General features: G+C 45.4%; 1 protein-coding gene across 3 annotated transcripts in view; it reads left to right on the top strand.

The window, feature by feature from the left end:
• Window positions 1-17,911, top strand: part of Paxip1 (PAX interacting protein 1) — a 50,658-nt gene continuing 32,747 nt past the window's right edge. The window contains exons 1-5 of one of the 3 annotated variants that reach the window (XM_021163784.1): window positions 1-457; window positions 2,905-3,039; window positions 8,133-8,176; window positions 10,431-10,494; window positions 16,334-16,447. In XM_021163784.1, coding sequence (XP_021019443.1) covers window positions 377-457; window positions 2,905-3,039; window positions 8,133-8,176; window positions 10,431-10,494; window positions 16,334-16,447 — 438 coding nt within the window. In that variant the 5' untranslated portion in view covers window positions 1-376. Of the gene's footprint in view, window positions 458-2,904; window positions 3,040-8,132; window positions 8,177-8,206; window positions 8,226-10,029; window positions 10,099-10,430; window positions 10,495-16,333; window positions 16,448-17,911 lie in introns of those variants that run through there. The other 2 variants (XM_029477698.1, XM_021163785.2) reach the window with 2 other exon arrangements.

Raw genomic sequence — 17,911 nt, 5'->3', positions numbered from 1 at the left:
TGCGGCCATGTGAGGGGAATAGTCTCTCTGTGTCCTCGGTTCTCGGTCGTGAAAACTCGGCCCGGACAAAGCTGCCATGTGCCGTACGAACTATTGTAGACCATCAGCACTGATGCCCGAAGCGGTGGTGTAAGGAGTGCTGTGCGGCGCGCAAGGCGGGAGGGTCCCACATACTCCCCTGCCGAGCTGGTGGGGTGGTACGTGCCTCAGGGCGCGCACGGCTCCCGCGCTCCGGGCCTCGGACGGGCGGGGGCGCGGGTCCGAGTGCAGCTGCGGCTGCGGGCCGGGCTGTGCCGCCGGGCAGTAGGCAGAGCTACGACGCTGGGCGCGGCGGGCCGGGTGACGCGGGGCCGGGCGCCGCCGCGCCGCCGCGATCATGTCGGAGCCGGCGCCCGAAGTTCCAGAGGAGCTATTCCGCGAGGTCAAGTACTACGCGGTGGGCGACATCGACCCGCAGGTACCGCCCGCGCGGGGCCCCTCTGCCGGGCCATTCCCCCCGCACGCCCCCGCCTCGTCGCGCGCGCGCCCTGCAGGACCCCAGGCCGGAGCCGCGGGGCACGCCGGGCAGCGAAGGGCCGCGGGAAGGGCCTCGCGAGCACCGACCTAGCGCGGCCGTCGGCCGAGCATCTTGCGGGGCCCTGCTGAGCGTGTCCCTTGCCAAGGGGCCTGTCCTCCCGGTCCCTGATTTTTCCCTTAGGGTGGATTGTACGGTAGGTATGGAAGGTACCCTTGCTTACACGGTCACCGTGATTCGTGCGTGTGATCGTGGGTCTGGATCCATCCACAGGACAGTGGCTGTGATCATGGTATCTTCAGGACAGTGTCCCAAACATTTCTTTTCTAAACTATGCTTACAGTAGTGTCGCGTTCGGTGTCTGGTAATGTAAGCAAAACGGGTCCTAAGGAAGGAATTGTCCAAGAGCCACTGACTGAGCTTGGCTTTCCAGAGACTCATACTTGTATCCTAGTAACCAAAGTCCGTTGGGTCTTCGGTTGTGTGATCAGTGATTATAGCTGACTTTTTCTAGTACTGATCACTCCACTACTACCACCACATTTCATCTTTTACCCTTTCTTGTTCTTCGTTTTAGGACTTTTGCTCTTATAAGGGCCTTGGACTAAATGTCACTTAAAACCAAGAACACATTGAGCTGCGCTGTTTGCCCAACTATGTGTGAAATCTGAGTGCTTTAAAAAAATCCCCCTTGTAAGCCCTTGTATTCTGAAATAGTGCGTTTTTTAAAAGATTTAGAGCCAGGGCACCCATTCTTTAAGTTTTGTAATACAGATTGAGGAAGCTCACAGGTGGTGAGCACCCCAGTACAGTCTGGGCATCGGGCCTGGTACACGGAGTGCTGTAGAAGAGTGCGCTTGAATACTGAGTCCTACAAATAGAACAGGTGGAGGTGCTGGAGGTGTTGAGTGTTAAACAGATATTGAGTCCAAGAAGTTGTTTGTGTGGAGTGCATGTGCTAGGCATTAAAGGCATTTGTGTGTACTTGGCGTGTGTCCTGACGGTCACTGGGCATAGTTACAGTGTGGCTCCTGTGAGATGGAATTAGTAATGTGCAGTTTGAGAAGGTTTGAGTGTCCTTGCGAATATGGAGAAAAGATGGACAGTGCATTCAGACTTGTTTCTGGAAATTTGTCATGAAAAGAAAGCCCTGGGACCCGAGAAGGTGAGGCCAGGAAGGGCTTGCTGTGTTCATGTTTCTGAGTGATGCGAGGCTAAAGCAGGTGGATGAAGTCTGTGTATGAAGGTAAAGTTACTTGGTCCAGGGAAGCTGGCTCGTGGCTGGGGACTGTCAGTTTTCTGTGCAGTGGGTACAGACCTCTTCGGCTGCTCCAGTTCTGAGATGGTGCTTGCAGACTATTCTAGACTGACTGCATTGCTTTCAGCTCTTCCTTGACTCCGGCCTGCACACCACTGTCAAGTTGTTCTCCTCTGATGCCTGGTGGCTGCCTCGTTGATTCTCAGAGCTTTGACTCCCATCTGCAATAGGCTATCTCTGGAGAGCCACACTCCTCTCTCAATGTGACCAAGAGACTCTCACCAGATCACACAGGACCAAAAGTAGTGTGCCCACACTGAAACCCAGCAGTGCCTCTTCCTCTCTCTGCTTCCAGTCAATCCCTCTGGGAGATGCCCGCATTTCCATTTCGGCTTTTCTGCTGTGCTTACACCTTGTCTAGTTACTGTGTGATTAATTCTATTTCATTCTGTTTGCTGCTGACATTTCTCTAGTGACCTGCCTCTTACAGTAGTGAGAGTGGTCACAGTTGTGTCTTAACAAGTATTCCCATGTTGATGTCCATCTGTAAGATCTGGTGGTGCTATCTACATTTGTGATATCCTTCCCTGACTTAAGGAAAGACTGCTATGCATAGCACTAAAGACTATGCAGACCATGACTTGCTGCAGGCCAGTGTTAAGTAGGATATCATCAGGTAAACAAAGCCCATAAACTTTAGTCACCTGCCTTAACTTTGGGACTTGCTGACCATGGTTGGATCTGAGTTCCCCCACTAGGCCCTACCTTGGTATATATATTTTGTTTGCTGGGCATCTATAAGTTAGGATTCTCCTGGTGGGTCTCTGCTTCTAGAAACTTCCTAACTATAGTGGAACCAGTCCTCAGCCTTTGGGTTGGATACCTGGAACAGGTACTCTATAGAACTCAGCAGGTGCTGGTGTATGCTGTCTGTCTGGAGGGCAGCAGATGGCTATTAACTGGCCACCCCATCTCTGTGACTTAGCCTGTGAATCAGGGTTGCTGCATTTTATTGGCTTTTCCACTCAGGAGAAGGACAGGGTATGTTTTTTATTAAATGTTCCATTATAGTTAATAATAACTTATTTGAACAGTACTTTGTTATTAATTGTCCTGTTGGTTGTTTCCTTAGGTTATTCAGCTCCTTAAAGCTGGGAAAGCCAAGGAAGTCTCCTACAATGCCCTGGCCTCACACATTATTTCAGAGGATGGGGACAACCCAGAGGTGGGAGAAGCCCGTGAGGTCTTTGACTTGCCCGTTGTAAAGGTATGTAGAAACCTGAGCCTCTGCACCGGGGCTTTCTGCCTGGCTTGCTGCAGGCCAGTGTTAAGTAGGATATCATCAGGTAAACAAAGCCCATAAACTTTAGTCACCTGCCTTAACTTTGGGACTTGCTGGCCAGATGGTTCAGTGGGTAAGAACACTGACTGCTCTTCCAAAGGTCCTGAGTTCAAATCCCAGCAACCACATGGTGGCTTACAACCACTTGTAATGAGATCTGACACCCTCTTCTGGTGCGTCTGAAATCAGCTACAGTGTACTTATGTATAATAATAAATAAATCCTTTAAAAAAGAAAAAGAAATTCCTGGGCATTGTGGGAATGCTCCCTCCCTGTCATTTCCTGCCAACTCTTCAGCCCAGGAAACGTATCCTAGGCTTCCTCGCCTTGTCAGATATGCAGTTTACATATTTGGTCCCAGAAGCCTTGTAGAGGTAGCTACTCTTTTCTGATGGCCAGTGGCCCTGATTTTCAGCTGTATAGATGAGGGGAGAGGCCCTTGCCCTGCTAACTGCCCTCATCTCCCATGGTAAGGGTCACTGTGCTAGCTATCCTCCTGTTGGCCATCTGGATTGTTCTTTTGTCTGACTTGTGAGAACTTGGTTGTGGAATACAGGGCTTCAGCTGGTGAACAGTTTGTTCAGCTTTTGTGGGGACTTCATGTAACACATATGTTGCTGTGGCCCTTCTGTTTCCTTAGCTGCTGCCACCACCCTCTTCATACTGTTCAGTGCCAGCATTCAGGTTACCAAGGCTCTACAGTAGCAGATAGGAGTGAGGTGACCTAGTCAGAACAGGTGTTGAGGGCTGTCTGGCTGTTGGATATGGTTTTCCTAGTTTCTGGGGTCTGAAAAAATTGGCAGTCTTACAGTGTTGACCTTTAAAAATGAACCTGACAGGTGGTCTGCCTCAGGAGTCACAGACTACACCATCGAGGACAGTTCCTTTGTAGCAGTAAATATGGTGGTCACATTGCATACCAGCACATGTGTTTTGGTGCTGCCAGCGCAGGCCCACTATGTCTCTGAAAACTGGTGCTCAGCATGGCTCCTGGGCACTTCACCTACTGCTGCTTGCTAAAGCTAAAGCTGGCTATGAGCCAGCAAAGGCTTTTCCTTCAGTTTGCATCTCAGCCTTCTCTTCCTGTGAGCTTGCTTTCTGTTAGCCATTGTTAAAATGATTACACGTCCAATACAGATTTAGAGTAAAAGGTTTGCCTTACAAATGTGTTTTGGAGGATTGGTGAGATGGCTCAGTGGGTAAGAGCACCCAACTGCTCTTCCGAAGGTCCAGAGTTCAAATCCCAGCAACCACATGGTGACTCACAACCATCCGTAACGAAATCTGACTCCCTCTTCTGGGGTGTCTGAAGACAGCGACAGTGTACTTACATATAATAAATAAATAAATAAAATCTTAAAAAACAAAAAACAAAACCCAAAAAAAACCCAAATGTGTTTTGGGGCCTAGGTCACTGTTGCCATACTAAGTATAGTGATAGATTTTAATCACATTTGACCCCAATAATGCAATAAATTATATGTCTTTGTGGCTTTTCTTTGACCGCCCTTGCTCTGAAATAATTACATAGAGATCTGGTATTTTTATTAAAAGACTTCTGACACTATAGCTGGGCAGATACTCATCTATTATAATCCCAAGGCAGCCTACTACCCAGCCATGTGCCCATTACCTGTCATCTGGCTTCTCCTGTTCCATTCATACTCTCATGGTGATCTCTTATGGCCATATCAATCAATCAAAATGTCAATCAATCAATCTCTCTGTCTCTCTGAGGCCCCGCCATGTGTGTGTCTGGTCTCAGTCTCTCTCTGTCTCTGTCTCTGTCGTCTGTCGTCTGTCTGTTTGTCTGTCTCTGGTCTCAGTCTCTGTGTGTGTGGGGGGGGGGAGGCGGGGAGGGCTTCTGGTCTCTCTCTCTTAACCCCCTGACTGGGATTGGAAGTCATACTCTATTCTCTTCCTCTGCCCAGCTATTGGTTGATCAGCACTTTATTAAAATCAATCAGTCTTTACCATCATTGAGACAGCAGATGCTCCAATAATCGTGATAGTGCCAGCATCCAGACTGCAACCAGAAAGGGAGGGAGGGAGAGAGAGGAAGAAAGAGAGAGTACTTGGTTGGCTTGGGCTTTTAAAACCTCAAAGCTTGCCGAGCTGGTGGCACACACTTTTACTCCCAGCACCTGGGAGGCAGAGGCAGGCAGATATCTGAGTTTGAGGCCAGCGGGGTCTATAGAGTGAGTTCTAGAACAGAGAAACCTTGTCTCAAAACAACTAAGAAAAAAATCCCAGCAAAACCTCAAGGCCACACATTTTCTTCAAAAAGGCCACACCCCCAGTCCTTCTCAAATTGTGCCACTTCCTGATGACTAAACATTCAAATATACGAGTCTATAAAGGCCATTCCTAATTCATCCACCAACCTTAGTATTAACGAAGGCTTAGATTTTTCAAACCCTACTTTAGTCATGGCTCTTTAACCCTTCAACATCCCTTATAGCCCATCGACCTTGGTTGGGGAGGGAGATGGCTAATAGGACAAGGGGGACGTGGACCTGTTTAGAAATAGTTCTTTGGGGTCATTCCAATCTTCCTTGTCAGCAGTCCAGTCCACTAGCAAAACACCAAACACAAATCAACAGCAGTGGCGCGATCTGGAAGAAACTGCATGGCTTTGACAATTGTCAAGAAGCAGCCAGAATATCACCAGTTCTTTGGTGTGTTTCTCTCTACAAAGTCAAAATATGTGGAGATGAGAGGAGAAAACGAGGCAAACCAGTGCTAGAGTGTTGTCCGCTGTCTGCTGGGTTATACTTATACTGTGGCAAAGCATCACATGCCTTTCATCAGACAGCTCCCAGAAAAACACCATGTGTCTGTTCTCAGCAAAACATTCTCTCACCAGTTTGCTTTAGCAAAAAAAAAAAAAAAAAAAAAAAAATCCTTTCATGTGATAGCTTTTAGAAGAACAGCACATGACACAACTGAGTCCCCAGTGAAACCAGAGATTCCCACCTTAACTTTTTAAAAAATTATTTTATTATGTATATGAGAGTTTTGCCTGCATGTATGTCTGTAGACCATGTATGTTCCTGGCTCCTATGGAAAGCAGAGGAGAGCTCCTAACTGCTGAGCCTTCTAACCTGTTCGCACTCTGCTTTACCAATATGCCCCTAGCTTTGCATTCCTCTGATGCCTGGAGAGGCTGCCCTTCTCTGCTGGGAATGGATTTGGAAGTGGTCTTTCAGTTGGGGGACCCTACTCAGGGGAACCCTACCCATCCTTTGTGAAGGCTATGTAGGGCTGTGAAGCTGGGTGGATGTGATGTAAAGAAGTATATTTCCAAACTGCTGCTTTCTAAAGCTGCCTGAGAGTTCTTTGGGGGTTCCCATGGCCTCTTTGCAGTGAAGAGAAGAAAAGTGTCACCACTGTCACCCAGTCCAAACATTTCACAGCACATTGTGGAAGCTGTGACAGTCTTGTGCAGACTACATGACAGCCGACAATACTGTTGTAATCTATTAGAGCTTCACAGGTTCCTATGCTTTTCTAGGTGTCCCTTGTGGGAAGAAAGTTTGACCATGAGAGTGTATTCTGAATACAGTCAGCCGCATAGCTTGGTATTGATATGTGATCGAAGTGTTTTCCTCTTGCCTTGCCCAATCTATCACAGGGGATACAGATTTGTACCACCATGCCTGGTCCAGTATAGGTTATTGATGTTGGCTCAGTACCTAGATTTCATTGAAGTTATCAGGATTATCAAAAGTAGGGAGCAGTGTTGGGTAAAGCAAGAAAGTGGAAAAGGGCTTTTTGACAGAGCATCAGGTAAATCCGTTCATGCCTTTCCTGACATCCTAGATAGAGCCAGTCTTCATTCTGTGATAGATTTACTAATCTTGTCATACAGAACATGCTTTAGCCAGGCATGGAATTCTAGTATGGTGACAAATTCAAGACCAGCCTTGGCTATATATCAAGTTTGAGTCTAGCATAGGGTAACTCAGACCCTATTTCAAACCAAAAAAAGAAACAGTTACACATATCACTTGAAAAATGCCATATGGGACACACTCTGGGTCTGAAGGCTGTAAGGTAGATTTGACCATAGTGTCTGTCTTACTGATCAGTATGAGAGCAGAGACTGCACTCTCCCTGTTCACTGTCTGTCTATCTTCTTGCACTATCTCTGCATAGATGTATTTTAATACATAGATGTATTAAAATATATTTTGCTGACTATGTTGCTGCCTCAGTAGTGAGAAATTGAGTATACATGTTTTCATTTGTCCATGTTTCTGGAAGTCAGCTGGCTAAGTGGGGTCCTTAATAAACTTTCAGATTGTTGTTTCTTGAAATAGAGTTATTAGAATAGTAACAAGTGGAATAATTTTTTATTAATTTATTTTTATATATTTTTAAATGTGCTGTAATGTTTTGCTTGCCATGTCTGTGTGAGGGTGTCAGATCCCCAGGAACTGGAGTTATGAGCTACCAAATGGGTGTTTGGAATTGAACCTGAGTTCTCTGGAAGAAAAGCCTGTGATTTTAATATTGAACCATCTCTCCAGCTCCAGTTGTTTTTAAAATTTGATTAGAATTATAAGCTGAGCTAATTTTCCAGGAATATAAAGTACACATAGGTAGCTGTTAGTCTACCTTATAATGAACACAAGTTTGGAATTTGTAAGATTAGAAGAGGTTTTGTTTTTAAGTGGTTTGCACATATTGTGTATTCTTGGTGTTACATAAAACCAAAATCTTGGGGATTTTGTTTATTTCTCTTCTAGGTGGGTGGGGTGAGCAGCAGTAAGAGTGTGGACCTAAACTTACACGTCTGTCAAAATCATAAGGAATGCAGTGGCTGCTTCACTCTGGGCATGGCTGGGGTTGTGGCTTGGGCACATGACCTTTGGTTGCTCATGCTTACAGGCAGGGGTGTCTGTAGTAGGTCACAACAGAGCCTCTTAATTTCCAAAAGCAACTGCTAGTGCGGTCATGTCAGTTTGGTCGCAGATTGTGAATGTGTTTTGATTTGTGTAACTCTTCTCTTTCAGCCTTCCTGGGTGACTCTGTCCGTGCAATGTGGTGCTCTTCTGCCGTATCCTTTTGTGCGATAAGGACGGGGATAGCTGTGGGTTTAAGAAACAGTGAGTTAGTGGGCTCATGAGTTGGGGGTCTGAGGGAAAGCTTGGGTTTAAGATACAGTGAGTTGGTGGGCTCATGAGTGAGGCCAGCCCTTTCCTCTGCACCTCTGCCCCTGCTCTTTCCTATCCTGTATGAAATGGTATGTACCTGGTCCTCGTCATTACCTGCGTCAAAAGCTGTGACTAGCAGTTGTGGCGAGGACCCTGGGTTGCAGCTCTTCTCAGTCTTATGTCTGTTTAGACAAAGATTAGTTTTAGAATTCTAAATCAGGTGAGGAAGTACGAATAACTCCTAGAACATGAGGAGAAAGTTCTGAGTTTGAAGGCATGTATTTGTCTTTTCAGTTAGATCCATGGAAAGTTTATTATTCTACACTTCCTACCCAGCACTTGCTCTGGTGTGAAAATAGAGTGATGAAGACCTTATTCTGGGACTACGGGTTGCAGCTCAGTTATAGAAGGCTATCTTAATTTTGGGTCCTGGGCTCAGTCCCCAGCACTGTATGAAGTGGGCATATTGGTGCATGCTCATAATCCCAACACTTGGGAGGTAGAAGCAAGAAGATCAATAGTTGAAGCTTATCCTTGGCTTCATAAGAGAGAGTTCAAGGCTACTCTGGGCTGTATGAGACCCTGTCTCAAAACAAACCAAAAGCAAACTCACTGCCCTGTGTAGCCTCCTCCTTACCTGTGTCCACCATGTCATATTTTCATGCTCAGGGTCCTGTGTTGTGTCCCAACTGGGCCACTCCTCACCATTGCTGTCTTGCTGGAGGCTTACTGGCTTCTGCTTCACTGTTGGTATGAAGCTTCACTGGAGAGGCTGTCCTAGCAGAGCCTGACTTAGGAAATTACTTCTGCCATCTCGTACCAATGCTGAAGTTGAGGCCGGGGTTTGGGATGGGTACCATCATTCAGCTGCTTTGATACACAGCTGTGCCTGGCAGCTCTTGAATGCACGTACATCTTTCAAGACTGAGCAGAGGGACTCAACTCAGATACAAATGAGACATTACCAAGGGTCTTAGATGTTTAAGCCTTCCTATCAGCAGCTCTTCTTAGAGGATGTAGTTCTGGTTCAGAAATTCTCATTCATTCATTCATTCTTTATAAGCATAGGTTTCAAACAGACAAGCAAACCAACCCTGGGAAGGTGGACCTTTCTAAGATGGAGTCAAGGGTTCTATCCCTGGTGTCTTTTCTGGACCCTTTCTCTCTACCAGTCTTCCTTAGGAAGCTGTAGGTTGATTGAGCTCTTGACTATCTGTCCATAAAGAAGCCTACAGCAACAGAACAAAGGCCCAAGACTGGATGATAGTCAACCTGGGATTTGTTGGTCTCTCCCGCACCCCCTCTTTAGGAGAGAATCTTTGAAGTTAGCCATCAAGGTGAAAGGGCCTCGGGCTAAGTGCTAGATTCTCCATTGATTATAGGCAGGGATAGCCCATGTTTAGGATTTGTCAGTGTACCTGTAAGGGAAGTCTAACCAGTGACTATTGAGTTTGTTTATAACTCACTTATCTCAGGTTCTTTCCACTTGTTTTGAACTCTAGTCTCTCCAGTGTTTTGACGATTCCCTGTCTCTGGGAGACCTGCTCTAAAGACCTGCTCAGCGCCTAAAGGATGGCAGATCACAAAAGGAATACAGCTGAATGTTCTGTTCTAGTCAACCTTAGAACTAGGAAAGATCTTGAGTTTGTTTGTTTTTTTTTGTTTGTTTGTTTTGTTTTGTTTTGTTTTTTAGGAATTCTGGGGCCCTGAGTTGTCCTGCCCAAGGTCAGAGCACACAGACTCTTCTGGCTAGGAAGAAACCCTTTGTGAGAATAGCACAGCCTTGGTGCTGCTTTCTGACATCATCTGCACATTGCTTTCTAGGGTGTGTGTCTGTGTCTCTGTCCCCATATGTCTGTGTGGTGTGTAGTTAGGTAGCTGTTGTGAGTCAGGAACTTCCCTGTGAACACACTGTCCATCTCAGTTAGGATGTAAGTAGAGACTTGATAGTGTGATGTCCTTTACTGAGACTTACTACCTTTCACACTTTGCTTCCATCTGCTCTGCAGTCTCTAGTCATCTTCAGCCTGTCTCACTTTCTAAGAATGAGCGGGAGGGAGTGGCAGAGCCTGCCCTATCGGACAGGCAGGGCTTGTGTTAGTGAAGGTCCAGCTGTGCTCACCTTACTTCATTGCAATCTTAATAACTGTCCGACAGAGTCAATGGTTTCTCTCCAGAGTCCTGTCAGATTTTTTTTGGACTCACTGCCTGTCTTTCTCAGGTAAGCATGGTTATTGTCTATGATGGTTCTGAGCGCTCATGAGCTTGGACCTATGGCCTATTTGTTAATGAGTTCCCTAGAATCCTTGTGCTAAACTGACTCTATTTGATAATCAACTTCCAGCACACTTACCATTGTCTAACTATAAAATATACATACATATGTAATTTAAAGAAATAGCAGATATTTAAAGCTTTAATATGAATAATACTTTAAATGAAATTAGAAGATGAGAAAATTCACTCAGACTTAGTCTAAGGATTTTTAATATAGATGAATAAGAAAAAGGTAATAAAAACCTTAGCAGATAACTCCAAGGAGTGAATTAGTTTATGTTAGCTCATCAAGCCATTAGCTGTAGTTTTTAGTCAGATGAACATTTTAGTAATAAGATAAGAGGTTTTGCTTATTATGCTTGTAACAATGTGTTCAGTCCTGGTGACGATGCAGGCAAAGACAATGTAACTGTCTGAAAGATTTAGCAGTATTGGGGACTGCAGTGCTCCAAGTGTTGAGAAGCTTGGAATGAGGATGGCCATGCACATTATCAGAAACACATGGTGACAGGGAGGTGCTGAAGGCCCTGTCTCATACACTTACACAGTAGTTAGGTAGTTTATGTTTTACACAAGTATGTAAAGTTGAGACATGGTGTTAAGTGGGAAAACTGGATGTGATAGAGATGCACAGTATTACATGAACCAGGGAAAATGGGAAAAGGAGGAACTGAATGTCAATGGTGGTTAATTTTGGGTCCTCAGACAGTGGGCTTTGTTTTAAAGTACACCCTTAGTAGTTGCATCCTGTTCTCCTAACCCCAGCCCAAGCTGTAACACAGCTGACACAAATGAGGGTGGCACTCCTTAGACAAGTGTGCTAACGTGAGTGAGTTAGGGAGAAGGTGCAGTGGTGAGTGCCCCAGCCCCACCTGGAGGGTCATGGCGGTAGTCACTGGTCATCACTGGGACCTGTAATGGCAGGCCTGAGGAGCTGCCCTTCCTCCCTCTCTTCAGGCCTCTAAGAGCAGGGTGCTTGTGAGCTGGAGGGGGCTTGGCCTTTGCCTCCCCTTTCTCCTCAGCCTTGCCCAGATTGGGAAACAGGGATTGTTGGGTTGCCATTGTTAGGTTGTTGGCTAGACTTAACCTTTACCACATGATGTTGCCAATCTGAGGGACCCCTCCTTTGTCCAGGCAATGAGTAAGTAAGTTTATCTGGAGTTACTTAATCTTTTCTGTCTTGTCAATTCTAGACATTCTGTAGAATTGTAAAGGCTTTATTTGTGTTCTGCTCTATCAGTTTGATGCAGATTGTTAAAATTGCACATACTGTTAATTTTTTGATTAGGAATTTGTTGAGATTTGTAAAATTTTCTTTAACCTTTATTTTCTCTTTAATTTTTTTTTTTTAATTTCACTTTATTTTTTTTTTAGTGTTGTGGGTCCCTCCCCCTTATATAAATGTGTATTTCCATGAGGATAGCTGTAACTTTTGGTTAATGTTCAAACTTATAAATGCTGGTGATTCTGGGTATAGGCAGCCTCTACTGTTTTCCATGCCAGAATCTGCTGTATAACCTCTGATTTATAACTAATATCAGAGAAGTGGAAAGTGAGACAATATCATGTCTCCATCTCTGCATAGCACCATGTGGCTACAGCCAGAGCATGCCTATCCATGCACTGAGAGGTGGGTGGTGACATTCTGAAGATCATGACAGGATCATACGTCCTCCAGCAAGTTGAGTAGGAAAAAAAAACACATTTATAAGCAGTAGACCTTCATGGATCTCTGTATCTGTCACACTAGTCACTTACTGAACATAGTTGAAAACCCCAGTGTGCACTGGGGCAGGAGGCGTTAAAGCACTCGGGTATTTATTTATTTATTTATTTATTTATTTTTTGAGATGGGGGTTTCTCTGTGGAGTCTCAAAATTCACTGTGTAGATCAGGCTGTCCTTGAACTCTGAGAGATACCAGCACCACGCCTGACAAAAGCACTCCTTTAAGAAGGAGGAGGGCTGTCTAGCAAGTGTCTACTATACATTGGGAACACTGATATTTTATGGTTGCTAGAAAATGTTAATTTTCTTTAAGCTGTATTAACACATGTACAGTGTGCAGCTCAGGGACTTGGGGCACATGCTAATTGCAGTGTAACTCATCCCTCAGGAAGTAAACAGGCTGCATACAGGCAGACACGTGGAGGAATGTGGTGTGCTGTAACACAAAGTGCAGGTGTGGGGACAACATAGTGAACTGCCCTCAGGGTCAGGACCTGCCCTGCATGGAGATGCCACATGGCTCTGCACCCCTTCAGCAAGAATTGCATGAGCCTGTGCACACACGGCAGGCATAACCACCTGAGCAGAGGCCTGCTATGTTCCAGAGGCCTCTGTCTCTTCTTGTCTGAGTGTTGGGAAGAGCTTGCAATCCCTTCTGGAGTCTTCCAGGGAGAGGTGGGGAGGGGAGGAGGGCTCCTGCCTGCATAAGTCATCTCCTTGGTGCTTGTTGCGAGCTGAGATCTCAGGATCATGCTGAAGGCCTTGAGCCTGATGGAGAATCTGGTCAGATATGCTCAGGTTGAGAAGGCTACAGTTGTATTTCAGCCACATCTCACGACTGTATTAGGTCCTCAGAGGGCAGTCCGCTCAAGGCTCCTATCATGTGAGGAGTGGTAGCTGGCTGGGGTGCCTTCCTTGAGGGTGGAGACTAGAAGAGAGGGTACTCTTTCTGTTGTTGTTTGTTTGTTTGTTTGCTTAGACAGGGCCTCATGTAGTCAAGGCTAACCTCAAGTTTGCTGTGTATCTAAGTGTGGTGTTTTGAATGAGAATAACCTCCATAGGCTCATGTATTAGTATATTTGGCTTGCCAGGGGTTCCTTGGTTGGTGGAATTGTTTGGGGAAAGATTAGGAGGTGGGGTGTGTCCTTTTTGGTGGAGTTGTGTCACTGGGGATGGGTGTTGAGGTTTCAAAAGCCCACACCAGTCTACTCTCTTTCTGCCTTGTGCTTCTGGAGCAGATGTGAGCTCTCAGCTACACTCTTGCCTACCTGCTGCCCTACTATCTACCGTGATGGTCATGGGCCCACCCTGAAAGTGTAAGCAAGTCCCCAATTAAATATATTTTTCTGAAGTCGACTTGATCATGGTATCTCTTCATAGCAGAGGAAAGTAAGTAAGACACCGAAGATAGCCTTGAATTTTTGTCCCCATTCTTAGATGCTGGGGGTTACAGGCGTGTGCCACCACACATAGCTGAGAGCAGTGTCAGTTGGTAGTAAGGAAGCAAGTTTTTTGCTGGTCAAAGGGACCCACATTCTACATTGGGAGGACAATGTGACAAGAAAGCAGATTGATGGATTGTGATCAGTACACATAGTTCTGCTGGCTTGCCAGGGGTTCCATGGAGTGACAACAGGAGGGAAGCTTGGTTCATAGGTGGCTTAGTGTGTTTGTTGACAGTGGTATTTATGTGTGTCTAGGATGGGAGCCAGGCACGCTAAGCTGCCTTGGTTCCATGCTGGAGAGCTGGGGTTAACCTGATACTGGAAGGAGGCAGTAAAGCATTGGAGCCAACATGATTTTGGAAAGATGACTTTTTAAAAAGTATTTTGTCCCATTTAAAGAGATTGCTTTTGAAAATCTGGAAATTACAGAAAAGTATAAAAGTGAAAATAAAAATACTCCCATATCTCTTGACCAGGCAGTGCCAGTAGCTGGTGTGTGGGTATGGAGGCAAGTCTCACAGCTGCAAAGGTCTGAGCTGCTGTGTGGGCGTTTGCAGTACCTCAATTCCAGATGTGCTCTGAGTTGGCAGGAGGGGGTTATCAGAGACAGTGACCCCATTCTCTTGGTGTGTTTGTTGAGGTGTGTTTCTCATTAGAAGCTGGTCCTGTTGGACATGGCCATCCAAGTTGGAAAACTATCTAGATTAGGTTTTACATTCACTTAAATAAAGATTGCAGAGAGAGTCATTGGAGCACTCTTGTCAGATAGTTAAACCTCATTCTGCAAGTACTGCAGGAAGCTGCTAATAGAGTAGGCGCTGGCTTGAAAATGACTTCGGAAAGTTCACGAGTAGTCAGAGTAGTGTGATTCCAACAGCCGCTAGGACGGCTTGCACAAGGTTGGATCCTTGGGGACCACATGCTGCCGTTAGAAGTCAGCTGTTTATTAGTCAGTACTTTAAACAAATACAGAGATAAACTCAGGCTTCTTCAATATCCATAAACCTCAACTTAAATATGTTTATCTAGAAAAGATTCATGTGCCTGTGTAATTCATCCTAAAGTGATTACTGCATTACATTTCTTTCTTTTTTATTACTCAGTTTATTCATTTACATTTCAAATGACATCCTCCTTCCTGGTTACCCCTCCATACCCCACCCCACATCTCCCCTCTACCCCTTCCCTTTGCTTCTGTGAGGGCATTCCTCCATCCACTCACCCATTCCCACCTCACTGCTCTAGCATCCCCCTATGCTACCATAGGACCAAGGGCCTCCCCTCCCACTGGTGTCAGATATGGTTAAGTGTTTCTTTTGCCTTTCAGAATAAATTTCATCCTTTAAAAATTAGTTTGGCCTTTCCCAGAGGTCCTGCCTTAGGCCAGTGTCTAACAGTGGAGTTGGTCCTGGGCTGAAACACTGGGGTGTCAGGTGCCAGTGTTTTATGAGTGTCACTAGGGTTGGTGGCAAGTGCTGTGTCACAGTTGTGGTCCAGTTAGTGTGGGGAGCCTGTGACAGCATTTCTGGCACACGTTAGGCAGGCAGCACTGGCGGCAGGGAGGCGGTGCTGCAGCCTTACATGTCTAGGAACCACAAGGACTGTGGCTTTACTTGCTTCAGGCTTTTGCTATGGAATGTTTGTATTCTTTCTCCTTGGCTCTCCACTCACTGTGTTTTTAGCTTGTAACTTTATCCATGTCAGAAGATTGCTACCAATTTTGAAGGAGTTTTTTGTAATTATGATATAAAAATTTTTATGTTGTTTTTTTTTTGGGGGGGGGGACGGGCGGGGGGAGGCCAGGTATCAAAGCACTCACATGGAAGCCAAAGTACAGTTGTGTGAGGTTGGTTCTCCTGCTTTTATGTGGGCAGGAATTGAACTTGGGTCATCTAGCTCACACAACACGTGCTTTACCATTGAGCCATCTCACCAGCCCCTATAAATATTACTTTGATCTTTGAATATTTTCAGAAATAATGGAAAGTGGACTATCTTTCTGTCCTTTTTAGAATTTTGTGTTGTTTTTGTTATAGACCATAATCCTCTATTCATGCTCTTGGTGTGCAGATGGAATTTAAAAAGATTTATTTTTATTTGTTTGGGTCTTTTGTCTGCATATATCTTGATATTTGTACCACATGTGTGCAATGTCCATGGAGACCAGAAGAGGGTGTTGGATCCCCTGGAATTAGAGTTACAGATGGTTTTGAGCAGCCATGTTGTTGCTGGGAATTGAACCCTGGTTCTCTAGAAGAACAGTGAGTGCTCTAATTGCTGAGCATTTTCTCCGACCATAAATGGGAATTTAAAAAAAAAAAAAACTTGCTGTGCTTAGGATCTTTTGTATGCCCAAGGTCTTGTATATGCAAGGCAAGCTCTTCCCCAGCACTGGGTGGTGCTAATGCTCATGGCAAATGGCTTCTGTTGTGAAGCTGCTGGGAGCAGCAGGGTGGCTGCGGGCTGCTCTTATGTCTCTCACCAGCATCCTCTGGCCAGCTGACAGTGGGAGCCCAGCGATGAGTGTTGTGTGGATACCACCATGTAATAAAGTGGAAATGGAGACACAGCTGCATGTGTGGTGATGCCTTTGTCTCTCATTCTCTGCCAGGTGTCATCTGAAGACAGAAGTGCCCTGTGGGCCTTGGTTACGTTCCACGGGGGCAGTTGCCAGCTAAACCTTAACAAGAAGTGCACACACTTGATTGTTCCAGAGCCAAAGGGGGTAAGCACTGCAAATGTACCATCCTCCTAGGTCACCCATGCACAGGAGTCAAGAGAGCTCTTTGCAATGACTGGAGTCTGTATACAGAAGCTGCTTATATTTGTTTTTGCCATAACAGATGGGAGATTATAAATTACAAATTTAAAAGAGGAAATATATGAGTAGGATGGGTATATTTGCTAGGGTGTAGAGTGGCAGAATTTATAGAATGAATCAGTCTATGGATGGATGGATGGATGGATGACAGGAAAATGGATGGATGGATGGATAGGTAGGTAGTTGATAGATAGATAGATAGATAGATAGATAGATAGATAGGAAAATGGATGGATGGTTAGATAGATGGATAGGTAGACAGGTAAATAGTTACATGGAACAGGCTCCAACAGTGGTAGGCCGTGAGCGGAAGGTCCAAGTATCCAGAAGTTGCTCTGACCACAAGGCTGGATGTCTCAGCTGGTCTTTAATAGACTCTGATTCCAAAGACATAGGCTCTAATGACAGTGAAGGAATGACCTCACTAGCAAGGCAGGGCAAACAAGCAAAAAGCAAAAGCTTCAATGTCCTTATATAGGTTTCCAGATTAAAGGTGTGTCTTCCAGATCAAAGGCATGTGTCTTCTACCTCAAGTGGATTCGCCCACTTCAAACCAAGCCAAAAATAATCTCACAAGTGTGCCTTTTATTTCTGGATTGTACTTCATTCCAGGTGTAGTCAGGTTGACAGTCAAGATAGCCGTCACAGTGGGTTTGTAAGTATTAAGTCTTTGAATTTCAGCTTGAAGTATTTACTTAACTTACTCATGAATTACATGGAAGCAGGAGAGACGGTTCAGTGGTTGGCACATTTGCAGTTCTTCCAGGGAATCTGGGTTTTCACAGAACGTTGGGCAGTCAGCAGGAGGTTGGCAGATTCATACCCTCTGCTACTGATGCTGATATAGCATGGTCTGCTCCAGGCTATGGTGAGTGCTTGCCTCACAGGCTTGAGGCCCTAGGTTCCATCCTCAGCAATGTGGAGGGAAAAAAGTCAAAAACAAAGGTCCTAGCATTCTAGTGTGCATATCAGAATAGGAGGATGTTCATGGGCAGGTGAGGAGCGAAGGCATTTGGAGTCTTTCTGGGACACTGCAATGCTGTTTGCTCTCCTGATGTGTACATATGTTTAGAGCAAAGCAGTTGGAACCAACTCACTGGTTAGCTGTGGCCTTTGCCATTGTGATCTCAGCCCTGCCCATTTTCCTTTGCTTAGTTGTTACTTTGCTTGAGACAGGATCTCACTGTGTGGCCTTGGCTGGCCTAAGCCTCATTATTTCGAGAAACTTTTTTCCTATGAAAGATAACTGACCCACCAAGGATCAGTATCCCCATCTCCTAAAACTTGTATGCAAAGGAGTTCAAGTCTTTTTGTCTTGCTTTTTCATTGTATAGCCCTGGCTGTCCTGGAACTTTTGTAGACCACATA

This window comes from Mus caroli, chromosome 5, assembly GCF_900094665.2.
Source record: "Mus caroli chromosome 5, CAROLI_EIJ_v1.1, whole genome shotgun sequence".
Lineage (NCBI taxonomy): Eukaryota > Metazoa > Chordata > Mammalia > Rodentia > Muridae > Mus > Mus caroli.
This window is presented reverse-complemented; position numbering and strand designations above follow the sequence as displayed.